Source organism: Bidens hawaiensis, unplaced genomic scaffold, assembly GCF_021521415.1.
Source record: "Bidens hawaiensis isolate Kalapana, Puna unplaced genomic scaffold, B.hawaiensis_p1.1 tig00023037_1, whole genome shotgun sequence".
Classification (NCBI taxonomy): Eukaryota; Viridiplantae; Streptophyta; class Magnoliopsida; order Asterales; family Asteraceae; genus Bidens; species Bidens hawaiensis.
The window spans coordinates 95,393-118,394 of NW_027493596.1; the positions used below are offsets into that span (position 1 = coordinate 95,393).

The 23,002-nt window shown below is 33.7% G+C and overlaps 2 protein-coding genes and 3 pseudogenes across 4 annotated transcripts; 2 read left to right on the forward strand and 3 right to left on the reverse strand.

Annotated features, from left to right (window-relative positions):
- Positions 1-2,247: 2,247 nt before the first annotated feature.
- LOC143566682 (putative invertase inhibitor pseudogene) lies at positions 2,248-2,833 on the reverse strand (annotated as a pseudogene).
- A 1,403-nt stretch (positions 2,834-4,236) lies between these two features.
- Positions 4,237-6,580, forward strand: LOC143566684 (protein TRIGALACTOSYLDIACYLGLYCEROL 4, chloroplastic-like; annotated as a pseudogene). The gene is made up of 5 exons (XR_013141273.1): positions 4,237-4,534; positions 5,235-5,481; positions 5,555-5,939; positions 6,021-6,246; positions 6,316-6,580. The product of XR_013141273.1 is annotated as a protein TRIGALACTOSYLDIACYLGLYCEROL 4, chloroplastic-like (transcript).
- Positions 6,581-9,129: 2,549 nt separating this feature from the next.
- LOC143566685 (uncharacterized) lies at positions 9,130-11,948 on the reverse strand. The gene is made up of 2 exons (XM_077053308.1): positions 10,975-11,948; positions 9,130-9,910 (listed from the first exon to the last, which is right to left on the reverse strand). The coding sequence occupies exons 1-2, from the start codon at positions 11,846-11,848 to the stop codon at positions 9,696-9,698; spliced, it is 1,089 nt and encodes a 362-aa protein (XP_076909423.1). The 5' UTR covers positions 11,849-11,948; the 3' UTR covers positions 9,130-9,695.
- Positions 11,949-15,821: 3,873 nt separating this feature from the next.
- Positions 15,822-17,258, forward strand: LOC143566703 (uncharacterized; annotated as a pseudogene).
- Positions 17,259-17,368: 110 nt separating this feature from the next.
- Positions 17,369-21,196, reverse strand: LOC143566696 (uncharacterized). 2 transcript variants are annotated; one of them, XM_077053323.1, is made up of 6 exons: positions 21,038-21,196; positions 18,741-19,454; positions 18,155-18,322; positions 17,941-18,086; positions 17,733-17,843; positions 17,369-17,616 (listed from the first exon to the last, which is right to left on the reverse strand). In XM_077053323.1, the coding sequence occupies exons 1-6, from the start codon at positions 21,179-21,181 to the stop codon at positions 17,532-17,534; spliced, it is 1,368 nt and encodes a 455-aa protein (XP_076909438.1). In that variant the 5' UTR covers positions 21,182-21,196; the 3' UTR covers positions 17,369-17,531. The 2 variants fall into 2 exon arrangements, with proteins under 2 accessions (XP_076909438.1, XP_076909439.1); XM_077053324.1 differs by lacking the exon at positions 21,038-21,196 and adding an exon at positions 19,600-19,794.
- Positions 21,197-23,002: the final 1,806 nt, after the last annotated feature.

Genomic DNA, 23,002 nt, shown 5'->3' on the forward strand with positions numbered 1-23,002 from the left:
GCCCAAAACCCATACCATTTAAATGGCCCATAGAACCACATACCCATAATATTATATTTCCTCTATACAGTGGCGAAGCTTGGGCTTAGTCACGGGGGTGACCGAAGTCATGGACTCAAAAATTTTCGGGTCAACGATTCGGTTCATGTCGCTGATTCGGTTCGGGTCGGATCAAACAATATGACATCTATATATCTAATTTTTCTTCATTTATTCAAACACTTGATCTTACAATAAAAAAAAATTTAACCAACATAGACCTAAAATATTAATGATAATGTGAGAGGAGGGTGAGTAGGAATCAACAAATTCGGTATTGATACCGGTACAGATTTGGTACCGTCGGTACCGAATAGATACCAAAGTTTTGAGTTTTGGTACCGGTATATCTCAAATTTTACCTTCAATACTGGTATCGAACCGAATATTTTGATATCGGTACCGGCACCGGTACGGTACCGATCTCATCTCTAAGGGTGAATACTTAGAAGAAGAATTGCAAAGACCTAAATTATTTATAAAAACAAATCTTTTACTATTCGACTACTATTTTGTAACTTTTGTTTATAAATATTCCGAAGTTTTAGAAAAAAAACGATGGGGTATTATATTTTAAAAAAAATCAGTACTGACCGTTAGCATTTTGGAAAAATACATCGGGGTGACCGCACTTAATACCTATAAAAATTTTCGAGAAAAATCGCGAAATTTACCATACTAACGGAGAAAATGACAGTGGCCGGGGCCACCCCCGGTCCCCACATAGCTTCGCCCCTGCCTCTATAATACATGTAATGCAACATTTTTAAACACCAAAGTTTTCATTTCTTCAATGTCCTTTTTTACATCAACGTTTGTCATTTGAAACTACGGATATGTAAAATCATAGTATAAATGTGAAAGTAAGGCTACAATAGAGCTAAAGCCTGAGCTCGTCTTGAGGTGTACACTACTATAGAAACATGTATTTGTCCGTCATATCCGCAGCAAGCTCGTAGCAAAATACACTTTGCTATGAATTATGTCCTTAAGTACAAGTCTCGTCTGATTTATTTTCGTGTTTCTAGGCAAGCATATTGTATAATTCTATTAATAAAAAGGGAAATACAATTTGGATACAAATATATCCAAAAGTTTATGCGAGGAAAGGAGATAGTTTTCTTGTTACTTTTTTGGTAATAAACTTATGTGCCAAGATACTACTAAATCACTTTGCAAATATTTCCATAAAAAGATTGCTTAAAGTAACAAAGTCCTACTAAACCCAAATGATTAAGTTGTACACTTAAAGCACAAGATAAACTGAAAATAAAAAAAAGTTCTAAAACTCTTTATTGCATACACATTTGCAACTTTAAAAAAGGGTTGGGTACTATATCAACTTATTTCTTCACGTGTCTCATGCTATAGATCACTCATATTAAAACAAAGTGAGAAGTATGTAACATAAATAATTATAATACCACAATTGACTAATTGGTATGTATGTTTAATCGAATGTGTAATTAAGGACTTGTTCATTACAAAATCAACTTAAATATATAACTATGAGAACCACATTGTCATCACAAGCTTACTCGACCGGGGGGGGGGGGGGGTAGTCATAAGATTTTTTTCTTCTGAGAGGTCCCGTGTTCGATTTTTACAAGTAAACGCCACTTACTGGAGAGAACACCTCTGTAGGAGGATTCAAACTCGGGTAAGAAGCGGTTGATGTAGGAGCTTCCTTCGAAGCAATGTTGGAAAAGTCGCTAGGCGGCCGACCCTTTGGAGAGAGTACTCGGGGAGTACTCGGAGAGTACTCGGGCATGATAAATATAAAGAAAATTATTTTTTGGGTAATATATATATTTCAAATATCATAAGTTTACTAATATTTATAACAAAATAAGTGAATATCAATATAAATAAGAGAAATATATTTTAAATACTAAATTATTCTAAAAATGTTAATCATTAATTGATTTATCCTTATATGGTATTAATAAAATTACTTGGTATAACAATGTTTATCCATATGAAACACATAATTAGTGATGGAATTATTCAATATTTTTTTTCATATTTTCTTTAAAATTGTCACCAATACAACCATAAGAGTTCAGAAAAGTTTATTATTATATTCTCACAACATACAGCAATTACAAAGTAGAAAAAAAAGGAGTAACATATAAATATGAAAGTCTAAGAATCTCCCATTATAATAGTTTCTATAACTAAGATTTGAATTGATTTATACGTAAAAAAATCGTCATTTCAAACTGCTTTGAAGAATATTCATAATTGAAAGCGCTATAGCCGACAACTGGAAGGTCGCATCATTTCTCTTGGTTAATGGTGAAACAATGCCCCTTTTCTGCTTAAACCCATCTTCACACGTAGTAGTGGCATCCATAACCGAACTTATTTGAATATTTGCATCAAGAAAACGTTTGGAATTGTAACTCTGCATGGCTTGTTTGATGCCTGAAATAGCGTCGGAATAAAGTTCAAAACAATCTTTTAGACATGACTTCACATAGGGATCGAGCTTCGTTGTGTTGTTCTTGAGCAATTGCTTGATGTAACACCTTGTGTCGGTTATGTTATACCTTGTTAGCCTAATGGACATCATCCCAAGGCCTTTAACGTCAGCGCAATGGCTAGCGGGCGCAGCTTGAAGAGAGGTGGTGCAAAATTGGAGCTTCACGTTAGGGTCTTGTTGTGAAGAGGTTTTGCAAGTGTCATATATGAGATCTTGGCCATGGATGGATATGAAGAATAAGGAAAATAATAAGAAAGTAAGAGAGAAAGATGAAGAACTCATTTTTCTTGTGTAAAGTTTAGAGAATGTTTCTTGGGTTTCTTGTGAACAATGAGCGGATATATAGAGAAATAAAAGGTTAATTAATACTTGTGGATCTTGTGAAATGAGTACTTTGAACTTTTTTTCTTCCTTAAAACAATAAAAAATCATTCATGTTCAATGAAAATGAGTACTTTTAACTTACAAATTTTATTTATAATTTCCTTAACTTTTTAAATATATATTATTATTACTTTTCATTTTAGTTTCTTTTATCAGTTAAAGGCAATGGAACTTCTATTTATAAACTAAAACAGTCACATGACTCACATTAAACTAAAATTGATTTGTAATGACTTGATATTCATTTTGGTTCACCACTTTTATATCTTCTTTAATTCCCATAGTTTTGATTGGTTGATTAATTTATTTTTAATTGCTCATATTACAATTGTTAAATTCGTATATGAGCTACAGTTTTTCCAATAAAGAGTTAAATGTCACAAACGTAGCTCATATAACTCTATTCTATTTTAAGTTCTTTTTTACTTGTCGTATTTCTCACTATCAAGAAAAACAAAGTCTTATTCGACATCTTGATTACTAGACCAAAGACACTTTGGTGCTCATATAACTCTATAAGCGTGTGATTTTAACAATTGTAATAAAGAGTTAAATTTGGTCATGGGTAATTTGGACCAAATCCATCTCTTTATATAAAGTAGTTGGGATTCCTCTATTGATCCGACGTGAATTCAATCCGGTATCAATTTTTTTTGGTATGGTATCAACATTTGTTAGGGGTGAGCAATAACCGAATCGTTAACTGAAACCGAACCGAAATAACCAAAAAACAAATGAACCGAAATTAACTGAACCGCACCACACTGATCATTTTTTTATTCATATTTTCAAGCCTTTTTTTCCTCTATTTCATGTAAGATATGTATTAATAGTTTAATATTATCATTTTCATGTATTTATATATTTATTCATGTATTAATATCCCAATTTCATATATTTATACATTTTTTTTTCATATATCTATACATTCATTTAATGTATTTAAGCATTCAATTCATGTATTTATAAGCAAAATTTTAGCTCAAGTTTGATATTGGTTATTAGCCAAAATTAACCGAACCGAACCGAACCGTACACACCCCTAACATTTATTATAAAAGACAAATCCTAAAGTATAAAGTCATGATAGGCCTAACAGAATATCAACACGTGTTTTACATTGATCGAAAAACTATAATAACAAATACCGATATTAATTCCAATAACACCAATATCAGTATCGATGTTCGGTTGAAATCATGTTCGCCACATTACACTATTTTAAAAACAACTTCGTTTTTAACAAAATTTATACCGAGATATAAACACAACTAACAGCAATGTTGTTCGGTCAGAATCGGTTCATTTTTTCCCCCAAATTCACAGCAAATCAAAACTAATGGCTAACCTGAAAACATCAATGGATGCAGCATTTTATGATGTAAACATAGCAACCCCACAAACCCTTTACGGCTGTGCACGATCAATACCCGGTGACCCAATTCCACTAGACGGATCAACTGCTAGTAAGCTTCTGAGAGTGCAACAATTATCGCTTTTGGGACATGGGTTTCCGTTGGGTATAATACCCTCTTATGCTCCACCTTTATCTTCTTCTTCAACACCAAAAGATTCAGGTTCTTTATCTCTTCAGAGTCTGTGGTTGAAACAGCCTGCAGAAAACTGGTAATTTTAATTTTGACCTTGTGAAGTCAACGTTGGAGTTCAAAGATTTTAATTTTATGTAAATTAGATAACATACTGTTATTATGAAATTCATGGTATCAGTAGTTGCATGTATTAAGATGATATTTAAGGTTAAATTAAATCAGCTTTATATTAACTATGATTATCAGGACTAGAGGTGTAAATTTATGACACGAAATTTGCGGGTTTGGGTTTAGTATAATCGGGTCCGGGTCAGTTTTTGTTCGGGCCTTTAAACTAAATGGGTCGGGTTTGGGTCAACCTGACAGGTTCGTGGGTTGATATGTTTAAGCCGTTTATTTTTTATTTTATTTTTTAAAATTTGTTTTATGTAATGAATAAAATTGGTTGGGTAATTATGTGAAAACTTAAACTAAAAAGGAAATCGACATAAGATTTTATAATTTATAAATTAGTATTTTTTTTGTGTAAAAATGTTAATTTTAAAGTATTAATAACTTAATATATGAAAAACAGAAAAGAAAAACTTCTGGGTCAAATGCGTGTTCGCGTTCACGTGTCGTGCATGATTTTTGGGTTTGTGTTGGGCTGGGCCCGATAACACAACTCGTTTAACACCCATAAATTCAGGACTTCATAAGTTGACTTCCCAAAGTCAAATTATGTCCAAAATTTGGAACATATAGGATGCTATGTTGTTGATCTTTAACATGTGCAGGTGGGTTGGACTGGTTGGTCAAATTCGTCCAATAAAGTTATTATCTTCGATTAAAGCAGAAGCTTTTAGAGCGGATTCAGCGGTTTCTAAATTTAAACATGTTGCCAAGAAGTTTCTTGACAAATCATTCTATTCAACTGGCTTATGCTCTCACCTGAATTTGAGTGAATCAACTTCTGTATTGCTAAATGTTGAAAAAGATTTTCGAAACAAGAATCAACGTACCAAAGCCGTTGTTCTTCACAAGGCAAGTCTAGATTTCGATTGCAACATTTTGTTAAAAACATCTATTAATCACTAATTTGTTTTTAAAAGTTCAGCTTCCGAATCATGATATTACTTTAGAAGCTGCTTGGCCCGAGCTTTTTGTGGACCGTAATGGTAAATATTGGGAAATACCAGAATCGATATCGTTGGACTGTATATCTCTTGTTTCTGAATCAGGCTTAAGGTATCGCGTTGGTATCCATAAAAACGGTGGTCCGGTTAAGGCAGTTGACTTTGACAATGGTCAACCCACCGGCTTCTTTGAGCCCGGGAGTGTGTGCAAATGCTGCCTTTATATATGAAAAAGTAAAGATATTTGGAGAAAACCCGAAACAAAAGAGGATTTGGTGTTAGTAAAAAGAGAAGGGGGTGAATTTCGCAACACGGCTTATGATATTCGTATGAAGGAACCACATGCTACGATATCCGGAATTTTTGGTAAACATTTTTATTCTAGTTGATGGGTGCTGTTAAACGATGTCCTCATTATTGTTTGAACTGATTAACTTTCAATGGCAGGCGGCACGTGTGAAGCTAGTGGGCCGAGAAGCCCGTTTGGTGCGGATCTATTTGGTTCAGTTTGCTTTGCAATTCAGCATGGGAAGTTTAGAAAACCGTATGGGATCTCACTCGAGTTGATGCTAGTTTGGATGTGTCATCGGCTTCGGCTTTAGTTAATGGATTTTCAAACACGTTAAAATCTTCTTCGGTTTCACCCCAACTGAATCTGATCCTACAACAGCAGGTAATATAATATCTTTGACCCAAAACTAATATTGAATAATCTATTTTGTTTATATTTATCTTTTTGCAGATTGCAGGGCCCATGGTGTTTAGGGTGAATTCAAAGGTTTCATTTGGTTCATCAAACGGAGAACGTGGCCCGCACATAGAGGATACGATATACAGCTTGAATTACTCGATGAGGTACCTAGGGTCCGGGAAAGTGGTGGCTTGGTATTCGCCAAAAAGAAATGAAGGGATGATTGAGATGCGAGTTTTTGAGTTTTAGGTCAAACGTAAGTCAACTCTATATTGATCATAATTGTTATGGTAAGAAGTGGAAGTTGATAATCATTGAGGCGCAGGTATGTTATGTTGTCTTTGATTTTTTATTTATTTATTTATTTTTTTCACTTTTTGGTCTTTTTGTTTAGGTAGATGATCAAATTTGTTGTAGTTTGAGGGATTAATTAAGACTTTGAAGATTGTGATTTACAAAGGAAAATGAACATTAAGTTTGTACATATGATGTTATTATAAATGAGATTTATATAAAAAAAAGGTAGGAAAAGATATGTTCATCAAGAAGGAAATTAGTTCCTCCAGTTGGTCAAAACATTGCATAAATAATAAATGTGGTGGAATTTAGGTTTTAATTTTTGAGCATGCAATATATTTGTTGTGTACTTGTATATCATCTTTTACTTATGGGAGTTAAAGGAATCAACAATAACATTTTGACATACCAGAATGTGTCTTAAGGATAAGTGTAAATGCATGCGCATAAATCGGTCAAAAACTGAATACTTGTTTTGTAACTTCAATGATGCAAAAGGTGAGGACACTCTACTTACTATTGAAGGCCAAGTTGTATCGCAGACAACCAAGTTCAAGTAATTAGGATCGTTCTTTAAAAGTGATGGGACATTGACAATGATGTAGTGCACGTTCAAGTAGGTTGGAGCAAATGGAGAGCAGCCACATGAGTTCTTAAAACCGTAGGATTATGGTTGGATTTTTTAGGGAGTATAGATTTGTTTTGGTTGTCTTAGTATCTTGACTTTTATTTTTTTGAAAGGCCAAATTTTATAAAAAAAATAAAGAGACCTGAAGCAAGAAGCTCGAAAGTACAACGAATGACCAAAATAAGTACTTGCATGGTGGATCATGTTCCAATTTTGTGCCCCCTTTTCTTTTCTTTGCTTTTCTTATCTTCTACAGTACACACTTTATGTTTTTTATGTAAAAATAGTTTATCGAGTCAATGATCTCTTTCGGCCGCAACATCTTTCTCTCGGGATGAATCTTTCACTCTTCCCGGACACAACCTTACGCGTGAAACTTTACCATGTATGTTCGTTTGTTTGAATGTGTCGAATGATGCGTTGATTGTACTTACAAACAAATTGACTAGGATCATGATGTTTCATTACCAACAAGTGATATAGTGACTTGAAATAGTTCCCCTGAAAAGGTCATCAAAGTGCTAAAACAAGCCTAAGCAATAAGTGTTATTTTAGTTAGGTATGACAATGAAACCCGAACCCGATGGAAAACCCGTAACCCGACATAAATGGGACGGGTAATACCCGACTCATTAGGGTTTGGGACGGGTTTGGGATTTCTAATATATCCGATTACCCGATAACATAAACCCATTTACCCGATTATATACTCGATGTATCCGATATAGCTTATTATATATATATATATATATATATATATATGATCAGGATCATAAGAGAATCTTTTTGAAATTGAGAACTATGAGAACCATTTTGGACCACAAAAAACCCAAAAATAAAAAAATCATAAAATAAAAAAAAACACAAAAATCAAAAAAGTATAAAAACCAAAATTCTTATTTTATCATCCTGGTTTCATTAAAAAAAAACTCGGTTTAGCTAAATTATATACACATATGTATAGTATATACATATATGTATATTTACATGTTTTTTTGTACACATGTGCATAATTTAAGATAAATGATACTGTACATATGTGTATATTACGTAACCAAAGATTATATTAAATTATACATATGTGGATAATACGACTATTTTATTTTATTTATTTTTTTAATGAAACCGGAATGAAATATAAGAATTTTGGTTTTTTTACTTTTTTAAAATTTTTATTATTTTTTGTTTTATGAGTTTTTAAATATTTTTTTTAAAGGTGTTTTTAGTGGTTCAAAATGGTTCTCAAAGTTCTCAATTTGCAAAGGGTTCTCTTAGGATCCTTACTCTACACACACACACACACACACACACACACTATATTTCAAATATATTATTTGTCAGAACTTGTTTATGTCAATTATTTGAGACATTTTATCTTTATGGTAACGACCTTTGTAATCGATTAGTTATATTTTGTCAAAACCCGGTAGAAACCTAGCGGGTTTTGAGCCGAGTATACCCGACGAGTATTTTATCAAAACCCAATAAGAAACCCGAAACCCGATGGGAAAACCTGAAACCCGACGGGTAATTACCCGATTAAAACCCGACGGGTTTGGGACGGACTTTCATAACCGGGTATGGGTTTGGGAATACCTAAACCCGACCCAGATCTCCAAGAATTGAGTCTTTTCTCTCTATAATACACAAACTTGATATTATAACTTATAAGACACAAACTATAAATTGTCTTCTTTAATGAATCAAACTTATTCATAAACTTTAAAAAAACATAAAATAAAGAGTATAGTATACATCTTGAGATCATTATTATCTTTACATATTTCCAAAAACACTGACCACAAACCCATAAAAAACACACACACAAATAAGAACAAAGCTTATAATCTCATATCACTTGACCACACTCCTATCATATGTAACCAAACCTTAAAGAAAACCTCATCAAATCTATGTTCCATATACATCATGTATCAATCCATTCTATGTTCCCTTTTATCCAAGGGTTAAATTAGTAAGATAAAAAAATTTACCTTCAAGAGTAATAATAATATTATTACCATATTGCAGGTTCATTCTCTAACATCTTCAGTCATCTTTCTAAGCAACTCTTCCAACTCTTGAATCTGTTTTATCTTTCTCTTCAATAATATCATTCGCCTTCTGCAACGCTTCATTATCATACTCGGCTTGTTCTTCCATCATCCTCAAAGATTGTAAAGCTTCCGTATAAAGTGCAGCCTTTTCTTCCTGTAATCTAGTAATCATAGCCATTGCTTGATTTGCAGCTACAGCCGACGCGTTTCTTTCTTCTTCCAACTCTTTATATAAAACACCCATAAGTTTCTTATCATGCTCAACTTGTCTTCTCAATCTATCAACCACACCTTCTCCTTCAATCTCACTCACAACACTTCCGTCTAACGAAATATTAGACTCGTTTCTTTATAACGAGATTCTACTTTGAAGAAACTGCAAACTTGTTAACTCGTCACTGTTGAACGATACTTTGGGGCTGATTAATCTCGGGCTTATTAGACTGTCGTTAGATCTGTTTGATAAATAATATCTTTAAGTCGTCACTGATTCTTGATGAAGAATTGTTGAATGATTTCTGGTCCAGAAGCTTCCCAGAGAGTTGTCTTCCTTTAGTGCTTATAGCAAGCTTATATGCATCGCCGAGATCCAACTGGTTTGATGTTTGGTGGCCATTCGTAGTTGCAGGCTCTTTGATCACTTCATTTATTATTGAAGGATTGACTGCAACACAGACAAACTATTTAGCAGCTGGTTTAATTTATTTTAATGAGTTTGACATTTTATTTTGGGGTCAACTTCACTTTTCATATTTCATTGTTAACACTGGTTGAAAGTTTTAGCATGTTTACTTCGGAATGGGTTCGGTTTAGGTTGCGATTTATCTCAAACGGGTCAATAAACCTTTTTTTCAGCTAAACAGGGTTTAAAGTAACTTTAAAGTTTAAAGTCACCCGAGTCTATCTTAATGCATATATAATTTTACTTAAAGAAAATGAAATTACACCGATTATAATATAGTTCTGGTAATCATATTTATCATATATATCCAAACTAATTTTTTTATGATATAAATCCATATAAAACTCAAAGATCATATATATCCCTCTAAATAATCAAATTATCATATACATCCATTTTAACATATGACCATTCTACCCTTAATTTTCTTAAAACAAAAATTTTTATTTTTTACCTACTTTTTAACTCGATCTTTTACTGTTTTTTTTCTTTTCGTTTTTTAGTCTCTTCATTTTTTACGACACTTTTTTTTACTGCTTTTCCAATTGACTCTATATCTCAGAGTGATTTTTACAGATTTTTTACTATATTTCTAATTTACTCGATTGAACATCCAATTTTTTTTTCAAATATGTTGTACTTCATATAAAAAGATTAAATGGGCATATTTATGGAAAAAAATAAGGCATAGCACGTCTGATCCTAAGTCTATATTTTTCAGCCTGGTTCACTGTAAAATATCGAGTCATGGGTAAAAATGTAATTTTAAAGTTTTAAGAAAATTAAGGGTAAAATGGTCATGACATGAATTATCTTTATGGAATATGTTAAAAATGGAAATGTGCGATATTTTAATTATTTTAGAGTGATGTATATGATATTTAGAATCTGATTTGGATATATATGACATTTGACAAATTTTGTATGGATATAATTTTCGTAATTGTAATCGTAAATATAGATAACTAGAATCATAACAACCAAATAAATGATAAGTACTTTCAAAATACACATCCAAACACCTCTAAAAAGGAGAGTGAACTTACTTGTCTCTAGAAAGTCATCAGCAGGACTTTTGGCATTATTGGACGACAAAACCTCATTAAAGGAGACCGGTTCATCAATCCGAGACACGTCTTCCTTAATTTCTTCATTATGACATTTAACTTTATCTATATCACGCGTCGAGACAGTCGCAGAATCATTGTGAATACGAGAAATTTCAAATTGAGAATCAGACTTCAAATGAACCTCGGGAACAATATCAGAAACCAGGAGTTCTAACTCATTGCCAGAATTAACATCTTTCTTATTATATTCAAACTCTGGTGAAAGAGAAATTAGATTCTTTTCGATATGTGAAGATTTACCAGATTCGAGCGACTCATCCACAAAAATGTTCTTTTCATTCTTGGTATGCTCACCATTTAAGATCAAAGCATCCGAAGCACGAGAATGAGAATGTATTGAATTAGCATATAGCGTTTGTTCATTAACGTTGGAAAGAACTAGAGAAGAAATCTCGGATTTGTGATGATTACAGATTGAATCCCAGTAAATTCCGGCTTTGTCCTTGGCTAGAACATGATCATGTCTTGAGCATAGTACGCATGGACGTTGAAGTTGACAGTAGGATGCGAATTTCGCGATCAAGTATGTGAAGCATGCATCAATGAATAATAAGAACATGAGCATCCATTCGGAAACTGCAAATTGTAACGCCTTTGAAAGCCTGTGGAAATAGTTGGATGGCTGAAAAGAGGAGTTGTTCTTCAGGCCCATTTTAGAAAATGTCGAGATCAATAATCTTGGAGTCACGCTGAAAGAATAATTTAAGACAAAAACAGTAAATAAACGTGCGATAATTAAGAAACATGTATAGAAACAGCTCTCTAAGCTCTGATGTGGTTGGATGTGCATTTAAGCTGATTCGGTTTTAAGTTTTTGATTAAATGGATAACTCAAGAAAATTAAAATATTACAGAAACAAACAAACAAACATATCCATTAAAATGCCACTTATAGCAAACCTTTCCTCTATCCCGAAAGATAGAGAGGTTGCTCTCGCTGAGACCCTCGGCTCCAAAAACATCCTTTTGGCATGTAAAGCATAATATCTAGATAACATAGAGTATGACACAATACAAAAGGAACTAAAATAATAGCAGGAAACTACTAATAACGGATAAAAGAACATATAAACATTACCAAGGTAACACAAATCCCTCTAAAAGTACCTATATGTTTCTCTAAAACGCCAATACCACGCTAATGCAAAACTAAGGCTAGGGCAACCAAACTAAAGCTAAGACAGAATTACATATGCTCCACTAAAATTCGATAACATTTATCCTACGTCTCCAAGAATTCTTGTCACCGATCAAGTCATCAGGGAGGTGCAAGTCTTGCAAATCATGTCTAATCCACCTATCCAATGACATGTCTAATCATGTCGGTACGCAATAGGGCTGTTCACGAACCGAGCCGAACCGAACGCAGCCTTACTCATACTGATTTTGCTTGATTTCATACAAAGTTTTCAATTTTAGATTTACAAAACTTCAAAATATCATTAATTCAAGACTTTTAACTCTAAAATGTCTAAACTTCCAGCTTTAGAATGTCTAAAACTCAAAGTTAACAACAAAGCATATACAAAACGAGCGGCTAGAGTTTAAATTTAAACTTTTAAGTCAACACAAAAGAGGGAAATTTAAAAAACTTAAAAAAAATAATATAGTTTTATATATATATACATAAAGTTCATATATAAAACTAATTAATAAAAAATAATTCGAGCAAAACGAACCGAAACAAACCGAGCAAGGCTTGCTCGTGCTTGGCTTGGTTTTAAATCGAACCGAGCCGAAATCGAACGAGCATTTTTCGAGCAAGCGATGATCTAGCGGCGAGCAGTTTGGACAGCCCTAGTGCGCAATGAGCTATATTATATATATATGCCCATGTCCCCATCTCTGTATAACAGACCCTAAGTACTTGAAGTTGGATGTGATCAGTGGGACAAGTCGCCAGTCGGCCTTCAAAGGTAAACATATAAACATAGGAAATCAACTCCTAATCTTTCTTAATCTACAATGATCTCAAACTAATAACTTAATCACAAATCTTAAGTCTTAACTGATACTAATACTTGACCAATGATTATCTAATAAACAGTGATGAATGGATCTTGTTTTAGATTAAAAACAACAGTAATAATATTATTATATAAATTTATATTATTGGAATCTGGTATGTCTGAAAGAAGCTTTATAAAGTCCGGAGAAGATTCAAAGAAACAGAAGACAAGAAGAAGACAGTCGGCTACCGAAAGTAGGAGATCAAAGCAGCCATGATCTCACCCATGTCATTAATCTTTTAGTCAACTTGTTATTACGAAAGAAAAAGACTTACTTTTTGTATTATTTAAACTATTTGTAATAAAAACAAAATTTTAAAATCATAAACTATGTTTGTTTTTTACAATATTAGTTTTGTGTTTCTTTTTTCTTTTGAACGACCGTACTCGGCCCCTATTGGCTAAAGGTAGCCTGAGCCGGCCACTAGTCCGGACGGACGGAGCCCCTAGCAGTCCACCTATTGAGGGATTCACCGGATAAAACCCGACCCCCACGCTCGCCAAATAGCACGACAGCGAGGAGCCGGTAAAACCGGGTGAGATCAGAACTCGAACCCTAGCAAGCCAGGGTCATCCCTCATATCTCTCATATAAATTGGTGACAGTGAGGTTTGAACCCCCTACCTTTCACTTTAAAAGTGAATGCTCTACCATTGAGCCACATCCAATTTATAGTTTTGTTTTTCTAAATTATATGTATTTACAAGTAAATTTATTATTTAATTATTGTATGTTTTATGTCTACAAACAAAAAGTTGTGGTGCTTTGCTTACAACTTGGTGATTTAAAATTATTATGTTTTGGTTATTTTTATAATTTCTTTTATAGTAAGACTAAAATTGGTTAACTTTTATGCTTTTTTTTTTAATAATTTGAGCTTTTCAATATCTAACATTAGACCTAAGAGCACTTACAAAAAAATAAAACGTTTTGAGTGTTGTTTGAATTATGTGGTTAGAGTAAACTTCACTCTCAATCAGTGGAGGATCCATAACTTTTTTCTTGAGGAACAACATCGGAACTTAACACTAATAAAAGAGACGATCGGGATTTACACATACAAAGAACACTAAAAAAAAATTTAAGATGGGCCCCTCTCCCTCTCCTACCAGACACATAGGTCGCTCTCGATAACCTTGTTATGAGGTTTGTTGTTGAAAGAAATTTTAAAGAGAGTGACTTTTTAAAGGAAATTTGGAATATGAGGTGGTGCATATGCAAGTTTAGGCTAAAGGGTATGGATCGGTGACTCGCCACCCCCTTTTATCTCATTTCACTTGTGACATGAGGCCAGTTGGTAGTTACACACATCAGTGGCCAACCATTTTTTTTTCTTTTTCAATTGTTTATAATATTAAATAATCAAATAGTGGAGAATGAGGGGAATGATCCATACCTCTAGTTGAAGGGTGAGGAAGAACGAGAGAGGCAAAGCTGGCGTGTGAATGAGAGCGAATGGTTCAGAAGAACCATACACTTTAGCCTTGTGAATGTTTGTTGTTGTGGGTGCTCTAGGACGCATAAGATCACGGGATGATAAGAATAATTGTGAGTGGTAAATGAGGATGGTCAAGCTTGGTTCACACAATTGACACAAGCAATGAGTAAATGATTTTAACCGTTGCAACTTTCATATGTTATAATTCTATTTCTCTTTTTAGTTTTCATACAAAGTTTTTTTTTCTTTATTGTTAGAAACAAAAAGGATACATTCTAAAATTTTCAAGAAATACAAGACAAAAACAAGGATTCTTCCAAAAAAAATACAAAAATAATAAATCTAACCGGTAATGATATAATGGTGAAACGGATAATAAGATAACCTTTTACTTGCGTTTTATCGGAAGATATTAGTTAATACTTAATAGTTACAACGTGTAATAGCCCAAAATAAGCATTTGACATTAGACTCCAGACAGGGTCATTCAACATAACGTCAACAACCGTTCAACCAAATAAGTTACATAATTAATATATTTACCATGTTTTCTACTATGGGATATTGCTCAACTATTACTCTATTAGTGTATTCATGTGATGTGACTTGTGATAAGTTGTAGGGTATTTGTAAAGAATATCAAGAGGTATTTGTAAAAATATGCATCCTTTTTCTCCTAAAAAACGCTCAAAATTAACATGCTATAATCTAACCAATTACTCTTATGTGTCTTCAATATTTATGATTTGTTATGGTTTATACTTGTATCTTCAAATAAATAGCATGTGTGTTAGAAAAGTTATCTCACGGGTTTTTATATATAAGTATATCACTTATTATCTCGTTCTCTTTTACAAGGTGTATTTTTTTTTCCTTACAACGTGAATTGATTTATTGTTGATTACGAGGTTCTAAATAACTGCTAAAGTCAACAATAAGCACAATCGAAACTACAACGTATTGGTTTCAGATAAGTAATCCCTATAACAATTGTGTTCCCACCGTTCAATAGAACAATGTATCATGGGTTTGTGACAAATCACATTTCAAGATACAACGAAGAAACATGTATGCTGAAGTTGAACTAAGCATCCCTAATACTAGTTATGATTTTTTGTTTTTATCACAAACTAAACTCATGAAATTTTAGTAGACTAGTAGACGTGCCAGGTATCACTTTGGTGGAGTGGTTAGAAGTTTTACCTTATGTTCACATAAAAGTTTCTTCTCTTTGACGCTAAGGGTACGAATTTCATTCATGTGCCATATTCTAGGTTTAACCCTAGGTGAAACATCAGTTAGGTGAATTAGAACTCATGACATCAAACCCGGGATTTAGCTCGTGTTCGTCGTTCAAAAGAAAAATATCAAGTATATAGCCTGGTCTCAGCTCCAAATTTTAAAACATAACCCAGCATGGTACAACGGCTAACTTGGTCCCACATTTTCCACATTTATGTCCTAAAAACCCTCTCCTGCCTTTATCATGTCTGCTTTTTAATTTTTTTTTTTTTTTAAAGGTTTAAACCAGCAAAGAACACCACTTTATGCCCCCCCCCCCCCCTTTCCTTGGATTTCTAACTGGGGTGATTAGGGTTTTGCTACAAATTTTGAAGATGGTCAACAACAAGATTTGTAGTTTCTGGTGGATAATTGCTTTACTGCTTTTTGCTCCAAGAATCATGGTACTTGTTTCTAATTTCTATAGCTGTGAGTCTTGTTTATGATGTTTCCTGGTTAAAATATCTGAAAATTTGTGCTACTTTTTCTTGTGAACTTAGTTTAGCTTTTAGTTTCAGATTTTCTGCTTGAAATGGTGCTAGATTTTGTCACATGAAAAGCTCAGATTATGTTTCCAAAAAACACAAAAGCTGAAGTGTGTTATTTCAGTTGTTTAGCTTTCATATTATTTGCTTTTGAATTGTTTTTTTTAAAGAAAATTGTTAACTATATTAGACTTGGGAATGTAGAGGTTGAGGAAAATTAGAAAATATATAAGATATATAATTAACAATTTATATATTTAATATTTGTGTTCTCTACAAACAGAGGTTTACAACAAGATAAAATGTGTCCAAAATATAGATAAACTAAATGATTATCAACACTTTTATTTTATATTTTGATCAATTTGTGTTATGAGTTATAGAAAATCAAGCAAATGATCTCGTCGACCTTATCAACAAAAACCGAACATCAAAAAAGCTTCCACTGCTAAACAACAGCCCTGGCCTTGGCTGCATAGCCTTACAGTATATAAAGGAATGCAGAGGCAACTGCAGTAAAAACAACACACTCAACTGTAACCCAGCAGAAAACGACTTCACCGAGATCTTTGCACCAAATTGTGGGGTCGAGCTTCCTACATTTGGCACGATCTCAGGACTCATTGTTGGCTGTCAACAAAAGCATCTAGACCCTCCGGAAGCCTTCTCACGGGTACTCATTCACAGCAACAAAAGTCTTTCGGTTATACACAATAAGACACATACTGAAGTTGGAATCGGGATTGTGCGTGGGAAAGGTCATAAAGGCCCTTACTTGTGGTGTGCTTGTTTAGCAGCAATGAAAAGAACTCCACTTTTGTTCTTGAAGATCTTGGCAAGGGGATTGAGCAAAAGGAAGGATGTTACAGTGGAAGTGGTGTTTCTTGCAGCTCGGGAGGGCGAAATCGTAATTTTGTATTTGCAACAAATTGTGTTTGGACATTGGTTCTCTGTTTTCTTGTAATATGTAGAACTGGTTTCTTTTAAAAATGTGAATTTTTGGAGTGTCTCATCTTATTCAATGTTTCATTTCTTTCTTCATTCATTATGAAACTTGTAAAAAAAAGAGGTAACATAACCATAATCAGATAAGAGTATTGGAAAATAAACTTTAATTTTCGATAATTAGTTAGATAGCTGGTGAGCTAGATAAAACAAGATCACATTCAATTTAGACATGCATCTATGTCTTGCCTATTTACATACTATATGCCAACATGACCATATATATAATCTATATGTATATATACAATTGCATCATCAAGCTGGGAGTTCTGAAGTTGAAACCAAAGCATGCGTGTCTGCATTTGTGTCACAAACATTGCACCTGCATACCGGGCACACGCTGAAACAAACAAACAAAAAGAGCAGAAGTTGCTCAGAAAATATGTTTCAGTGTAGCAAATGATACAAAATAACTTGAATGCATATCAGTTAAATAGTTAATGTAACGATACATACCCGTTGACTTCTTTCAGCCATTTATCGACACAAGGAGCATGATATTCATGTTGGCATGGAAGAACCCTAATTTTATCTCCTTCCTCATAATCAACCAGGCAAATGTAGCACCTGTTCCACAATTGGTTTCATTATTACATGATTACATCAACCTATAATAATACTAGCTGTATTTTGTGTCAAACTATTGACCATTTGAAGGACTTACTGTTGTACATAATTCGGGCCAGTTTCAGATGCATCCATTTTCTTGTGACTTTTAAGAAGAAAAGAATCTACAACAGACTCTGGTGCAGGTAGTGAGAGCATTGGCATTGACAATGATAGAGGCTGCCTGTGAATTTCTTCCAATACCTAACCAAAGCGTTTTCTAATTAATATTGAATAACAAACAGCATTATATTCAAATATTATAAAATTACCTCAGACAAAGCCTGAGCAAGCAAAACCACACGAGATATGGTTCCAAGTGTACCAGCAGCCTCTTCACCCATGAAAGACGAGACACATGAGCATGTTCCATCACGGTGCAACCCAGATGCACACAACCTAGCTTCTTCATCAACACCACCTAAACCTCTTTCTGACATCTACACACATAGAACCGAGACCTAAAGATTAAACTTTTAGCAGACTAACAGAATACTCACACATACATGACATGAATGTTATAAGGAAACTTTTAGGGTTTTTTTATTTCCTCAATAATCATGGTTGTTGGGGAGAGCTGAGAAGTGATATTTGGTTTTTGATGATTTGACAACTTACCAACTGTGACAGTTTAACCTAAATTGACTACACTAAGAAATGAGTTACATAAGATCTTAAAAGATTTTATTCTTCAAAAGCAAAATAGATAAAGTATACGACAAAGGAAGCGTAATTCCAAATATATAATGTCCTCAAACTCCAAAACAAATGTCAAGACCGTGAAGTTTGACTCAGAAAATATGAAACTGGTTGACTGTAAGTTATATACATATCCCTCAACAATGAGAAAACACATACCTGTGATCTAAAGTGCCTTCTCTCTTCATGTCTACCATGACTTCTATAATAACCATGTCCATGCCCATGGTGATGATCATCATCATTAATATCAAGAAGCCACCGATCACGCGATTCAAAATCATCGAGATTAGTTAAAAGTGAAGGAAAATTACTTTCCCTTCTATACCTGCGTCTAGATGAAACAGGCCCAAAAAGCCCACCGGCATTCCTTCTTGCTTCACGACTATTAGTATCAGAAACGCCACTGGAAAACACATCAGGAGATAAACTCCCTGATTCCACAACGAGTATTCCCGTACCAGAAGTTGTTATACTACTTCCAAACATCCGAAGACTTAGAAACGAATCAGAAAGAACCAACAAAGCCCGTGTATTAGAATCCACACTTCTAGGGCTTGCATCATCATGATTCTGCCCTGAACTTACATCAGAATCATGAGTTTCTTGAGTTACATTGGTGGAAGAGCTCATGGGCCTAACTTCATTCACTACACTTTGTGGGCCCACCCCAGAAACCGGATCGGGCCCATGATTCCCCAACACGGGTTCTTCAGTTGTATGACTTTCAGACCCTTCAGGTTCTGACTCTGAAGATTTGGAGCTGGTGCATACGGCTTCAGAACCGAAGAATGAAGAAGACACACCTGCAGAACTTATGGATTCAACACTAGCAGGAGGAAGGTTTTCTATGGAGTTGATTGGTGATTCCAACTGCAAGTGGTGGATGAAATGAAATGTCAAAGATATCAAATGGTCAAACACAAGGTTAGTCAAACTACTTGATTAGCGTACCGAAAGAAAATAACTATGGGCCAAGAACAAACAGTTATAGAGCAATAAGATATTGGAACCATACCCGTATGCTGCTGACGCGAGGCATAACCAATTAACGAAACTAGAACCATACCCTTATGATGATGGCAACCTTATATTGACTCGAGTGGCAATCTAACAGAAGAGTCACACAACCACACAAGTCAAGAAGACGTAATAAGTAACTAAGAATTATTGATTTCATTGTTTCTAGTCCAACCCTCTATTTTTCACTATTTACTAAAGCTCTTAAGTGCTTTGTACTTCTAAGATGTCCAAAAAAGTATTTAAAAACAGTGTGTTCCTTTTTTCACTGTATGAGTCCAAGCTAAAAAACCTACCACTCAAATTATGGATAAGAAGGCCATTTTGCAGTTATCGCACTAATCAGTTCTCTATATTTCTAAGTTCTAAATTATTTTACCCAAAAAAATCAGAAATCATAATCATTAAAGAGTTCGGATGATCCTTGTGAAACTGATATTTTAATTGATGTGAATTCCGATCACAATAATATGTTCTTTAATGTCCAGATAAACAGATTCCGTTTACGACTTATGTTTAAAAAGTTATTAAGGATCAAATTATCAGTTTTATATAATCAATCTCAAACCAACTGCAGCAAAACTAAAGATTCAAAGGGTTAAATAGAATTGTCAAGTTACACATTCTTTTTAACCGAAAGACTTCTACTCCCATTTCACAACACTAATCCTTTTACTTCACAAAAAAAATTATCTAACACTCTCTCTGAGGACCCTTTTAACATCAGTTGTGGAATAATCGTGATTGTAAAAATCACACTTAGACGCCGATTAGTTGTTAAGAGTCAAAATTATATTTAGAGCATGTTTGGTACTGATTTTGAAAATTGCTTATTGGCTTATTGGTGTTTTCAAAAGACCAATAAGTTATTCACAAAATGGCTTTTTATAAAATGGCAATCACAAAAATCTTTTTTATTTTAGCCTTATTGAAAGTGTTAAAAAAACAGTTTTCCAAAAGCCTCAAATCCTGGTTTTTCAAAATGGCTTCTTATAAAAGCCAATTAGCAGGATTGGCTTTGCTATTCAAAAGGGGGTTGCGGCGCAGCTTGTTGCCCGTTTGTCTGCCACTTTATTGTAATCGTTTTATAGTATATTATATATAAATGGTTATTATTATTATTATTATTAAAAAAAAATTCCCAAACATGCTCTTAAAAATAATCATATAAATTCCAATCCGATTAAGCACTAGCCCTTACCCCACCGACTGGCTAAACTTCAGCCTACCAGCAACAAAAGGCCCAAATTGTTGATCAAAATAACAAAAACCCTAAAAAAAACTAGGAAATTAGATAAAAAGAGGCATCAATTTAATTAACAGAAAAGATCTAAGTAAGTCAACAATCACCAACAGGGTTTAAAAACAGTAATTAGGGTTGCAGATGATAATAATCAGTTGGAAGCATAATAAATCCGAATTAGCATAATACTGACCTCTAAGACGGATGGATGAGAACTGGAGTTGGTGGATGATGTACGCCCGCATAGTAGTATTGAAGATAGCATCCGCTTGGTTCGCTTCAGTCTTGAGGGCTGTGAGGATGGATCCGACCCGATTCGACTAGTTCTGGAGCCCATGGATTTGGATTTGGATTTGAAATTAAGGAAAAAAAGTCGTCTGGTGTAAAATAAGAGAAAAGGAGATGAGTTTGTTTGGTATGATGGTGGTGAAAGCCGCAAGAAATTTCTTGGTTATTTCACTTCACTTCACTTCACTTCACTTCACTTCCTGCGCACGTCATTGCCAGTTTTTGTTTTGTATTAATCATTATGAAACATCGGTTGAGTTAGAAAATAATCTTGTCCATTTATTTAAACAGTGAACGGTTGAGATTAAATTAGAGATATCGTGTAAAACAAGGGTAAGGGCATAAAAGGGATAACACATTTGTTAACTTTCTCTCTCCACATGCAAGCCACATGTCAAATACCTCCATCATTTTAAAACGTCCATAACTTTTTTATACGACATTTGGTTTTCAAAACAATTTCACCATAAAAACGAGTGTTTTTTAATCTTTTCTATGAGTACTATATTGCTTTATAAAAATAAAAAAAAAAAATTTGTGGGTTTTTACAATGTGTGTTTTATCATAATTGTGTTTTACAAAATTGTGTTATACGATTGTGTTTTATTTTTTCATAGTGTTTTTGTTGCATTGTGTTTTTTACATTGTGTTATTTAATTGTGTTTTCATTGTGTTTTTGTCATTGTATTTTCATTTTCATAGTGTTTTTTCTATTGTGTTTTTTACATTGTGGTTTTTTAATTGTGTTTTTTATAGTGTTTTATTTTCCGACGAAATTTCCGAAGACTTTTCCAGCAAGGTGGGTGGCGGTGGGCGGTGGTAGTTGTAGGAGATGAATGAAAATTTAAGTGGGTTTTAATTAAGTAAGTTTTATTTAAGTGGGTTTCAATATTAAGGTAGTAGACTAAAATACCCTTCTTCTTAGCATTCTTAAGAAAACCAAACTTCTTATTTGATCCTTTCTCTATGAAATATATTGTGTAATAATAATATCACATTTTCATTAAGTTAACCGATCAAAATAAAAATTACTATTAGTTATGTTTTCTACTGTCAGGTAGGGGTGCAAACGAGACGAGTTGATCCCGAGCTCTATTAGGCTTGAGTTTGGTACGTGAGTAGATTTTGAAGCTCGAACTCGGCTCGGACTCGACTCATTTACTATTTATCAATTGTTTTTTTTATATAACTATAATTGTTTTCATATATTTTTTCTATTATAAATTTATGTATAAAATTATATATAGTATTTAGTTATTTTTATTTATTCTTTCATAACATTATATATATATATTAATAATTATAAATATATATATATTTAAAAAATTATATAAATGGCAGGCTCGTTTAGGCTCACGAGCCAGTTCGAGCTCGTTTATTAAACGAGCTTATTTTTAGGCTCGATCGAGCTTTTAAACAAGTTGATCTCGAGTAACTCGGCCTCATTTGCACCCCTATCGTCAGGGTCGTCTTGTGGGTAAGTCAAATAAGGCCAAGGCTTTAGGTTTCTTGGTTTTATAGGGCCTGAATCTAAAATAGAGGTTTGTGTTGTGGGTTTTTGAAAGTGAGGGGTTTTTTTTTTGGAATTAATAACTTGGTGACGGACCATAAATTACGAAGGAATGTCACGTACCTATTATCAAATTAACATTGCATATCATCCACATTTCATAATTTATGGATACTCTCTATGGTTATACGCATAAAGAAAGAAAGAAAAAACCTCAACATTGTAGCTAATTTTAGGCCTCCGAACACATTGAGCTGACCCTGGGTAATGTGATATATTGATAATGGTCGTCTATATGGACACCTCTTAACATACTATTTGTATATCACCGACAAGTTGTACGGGTCATAAGACATTTAG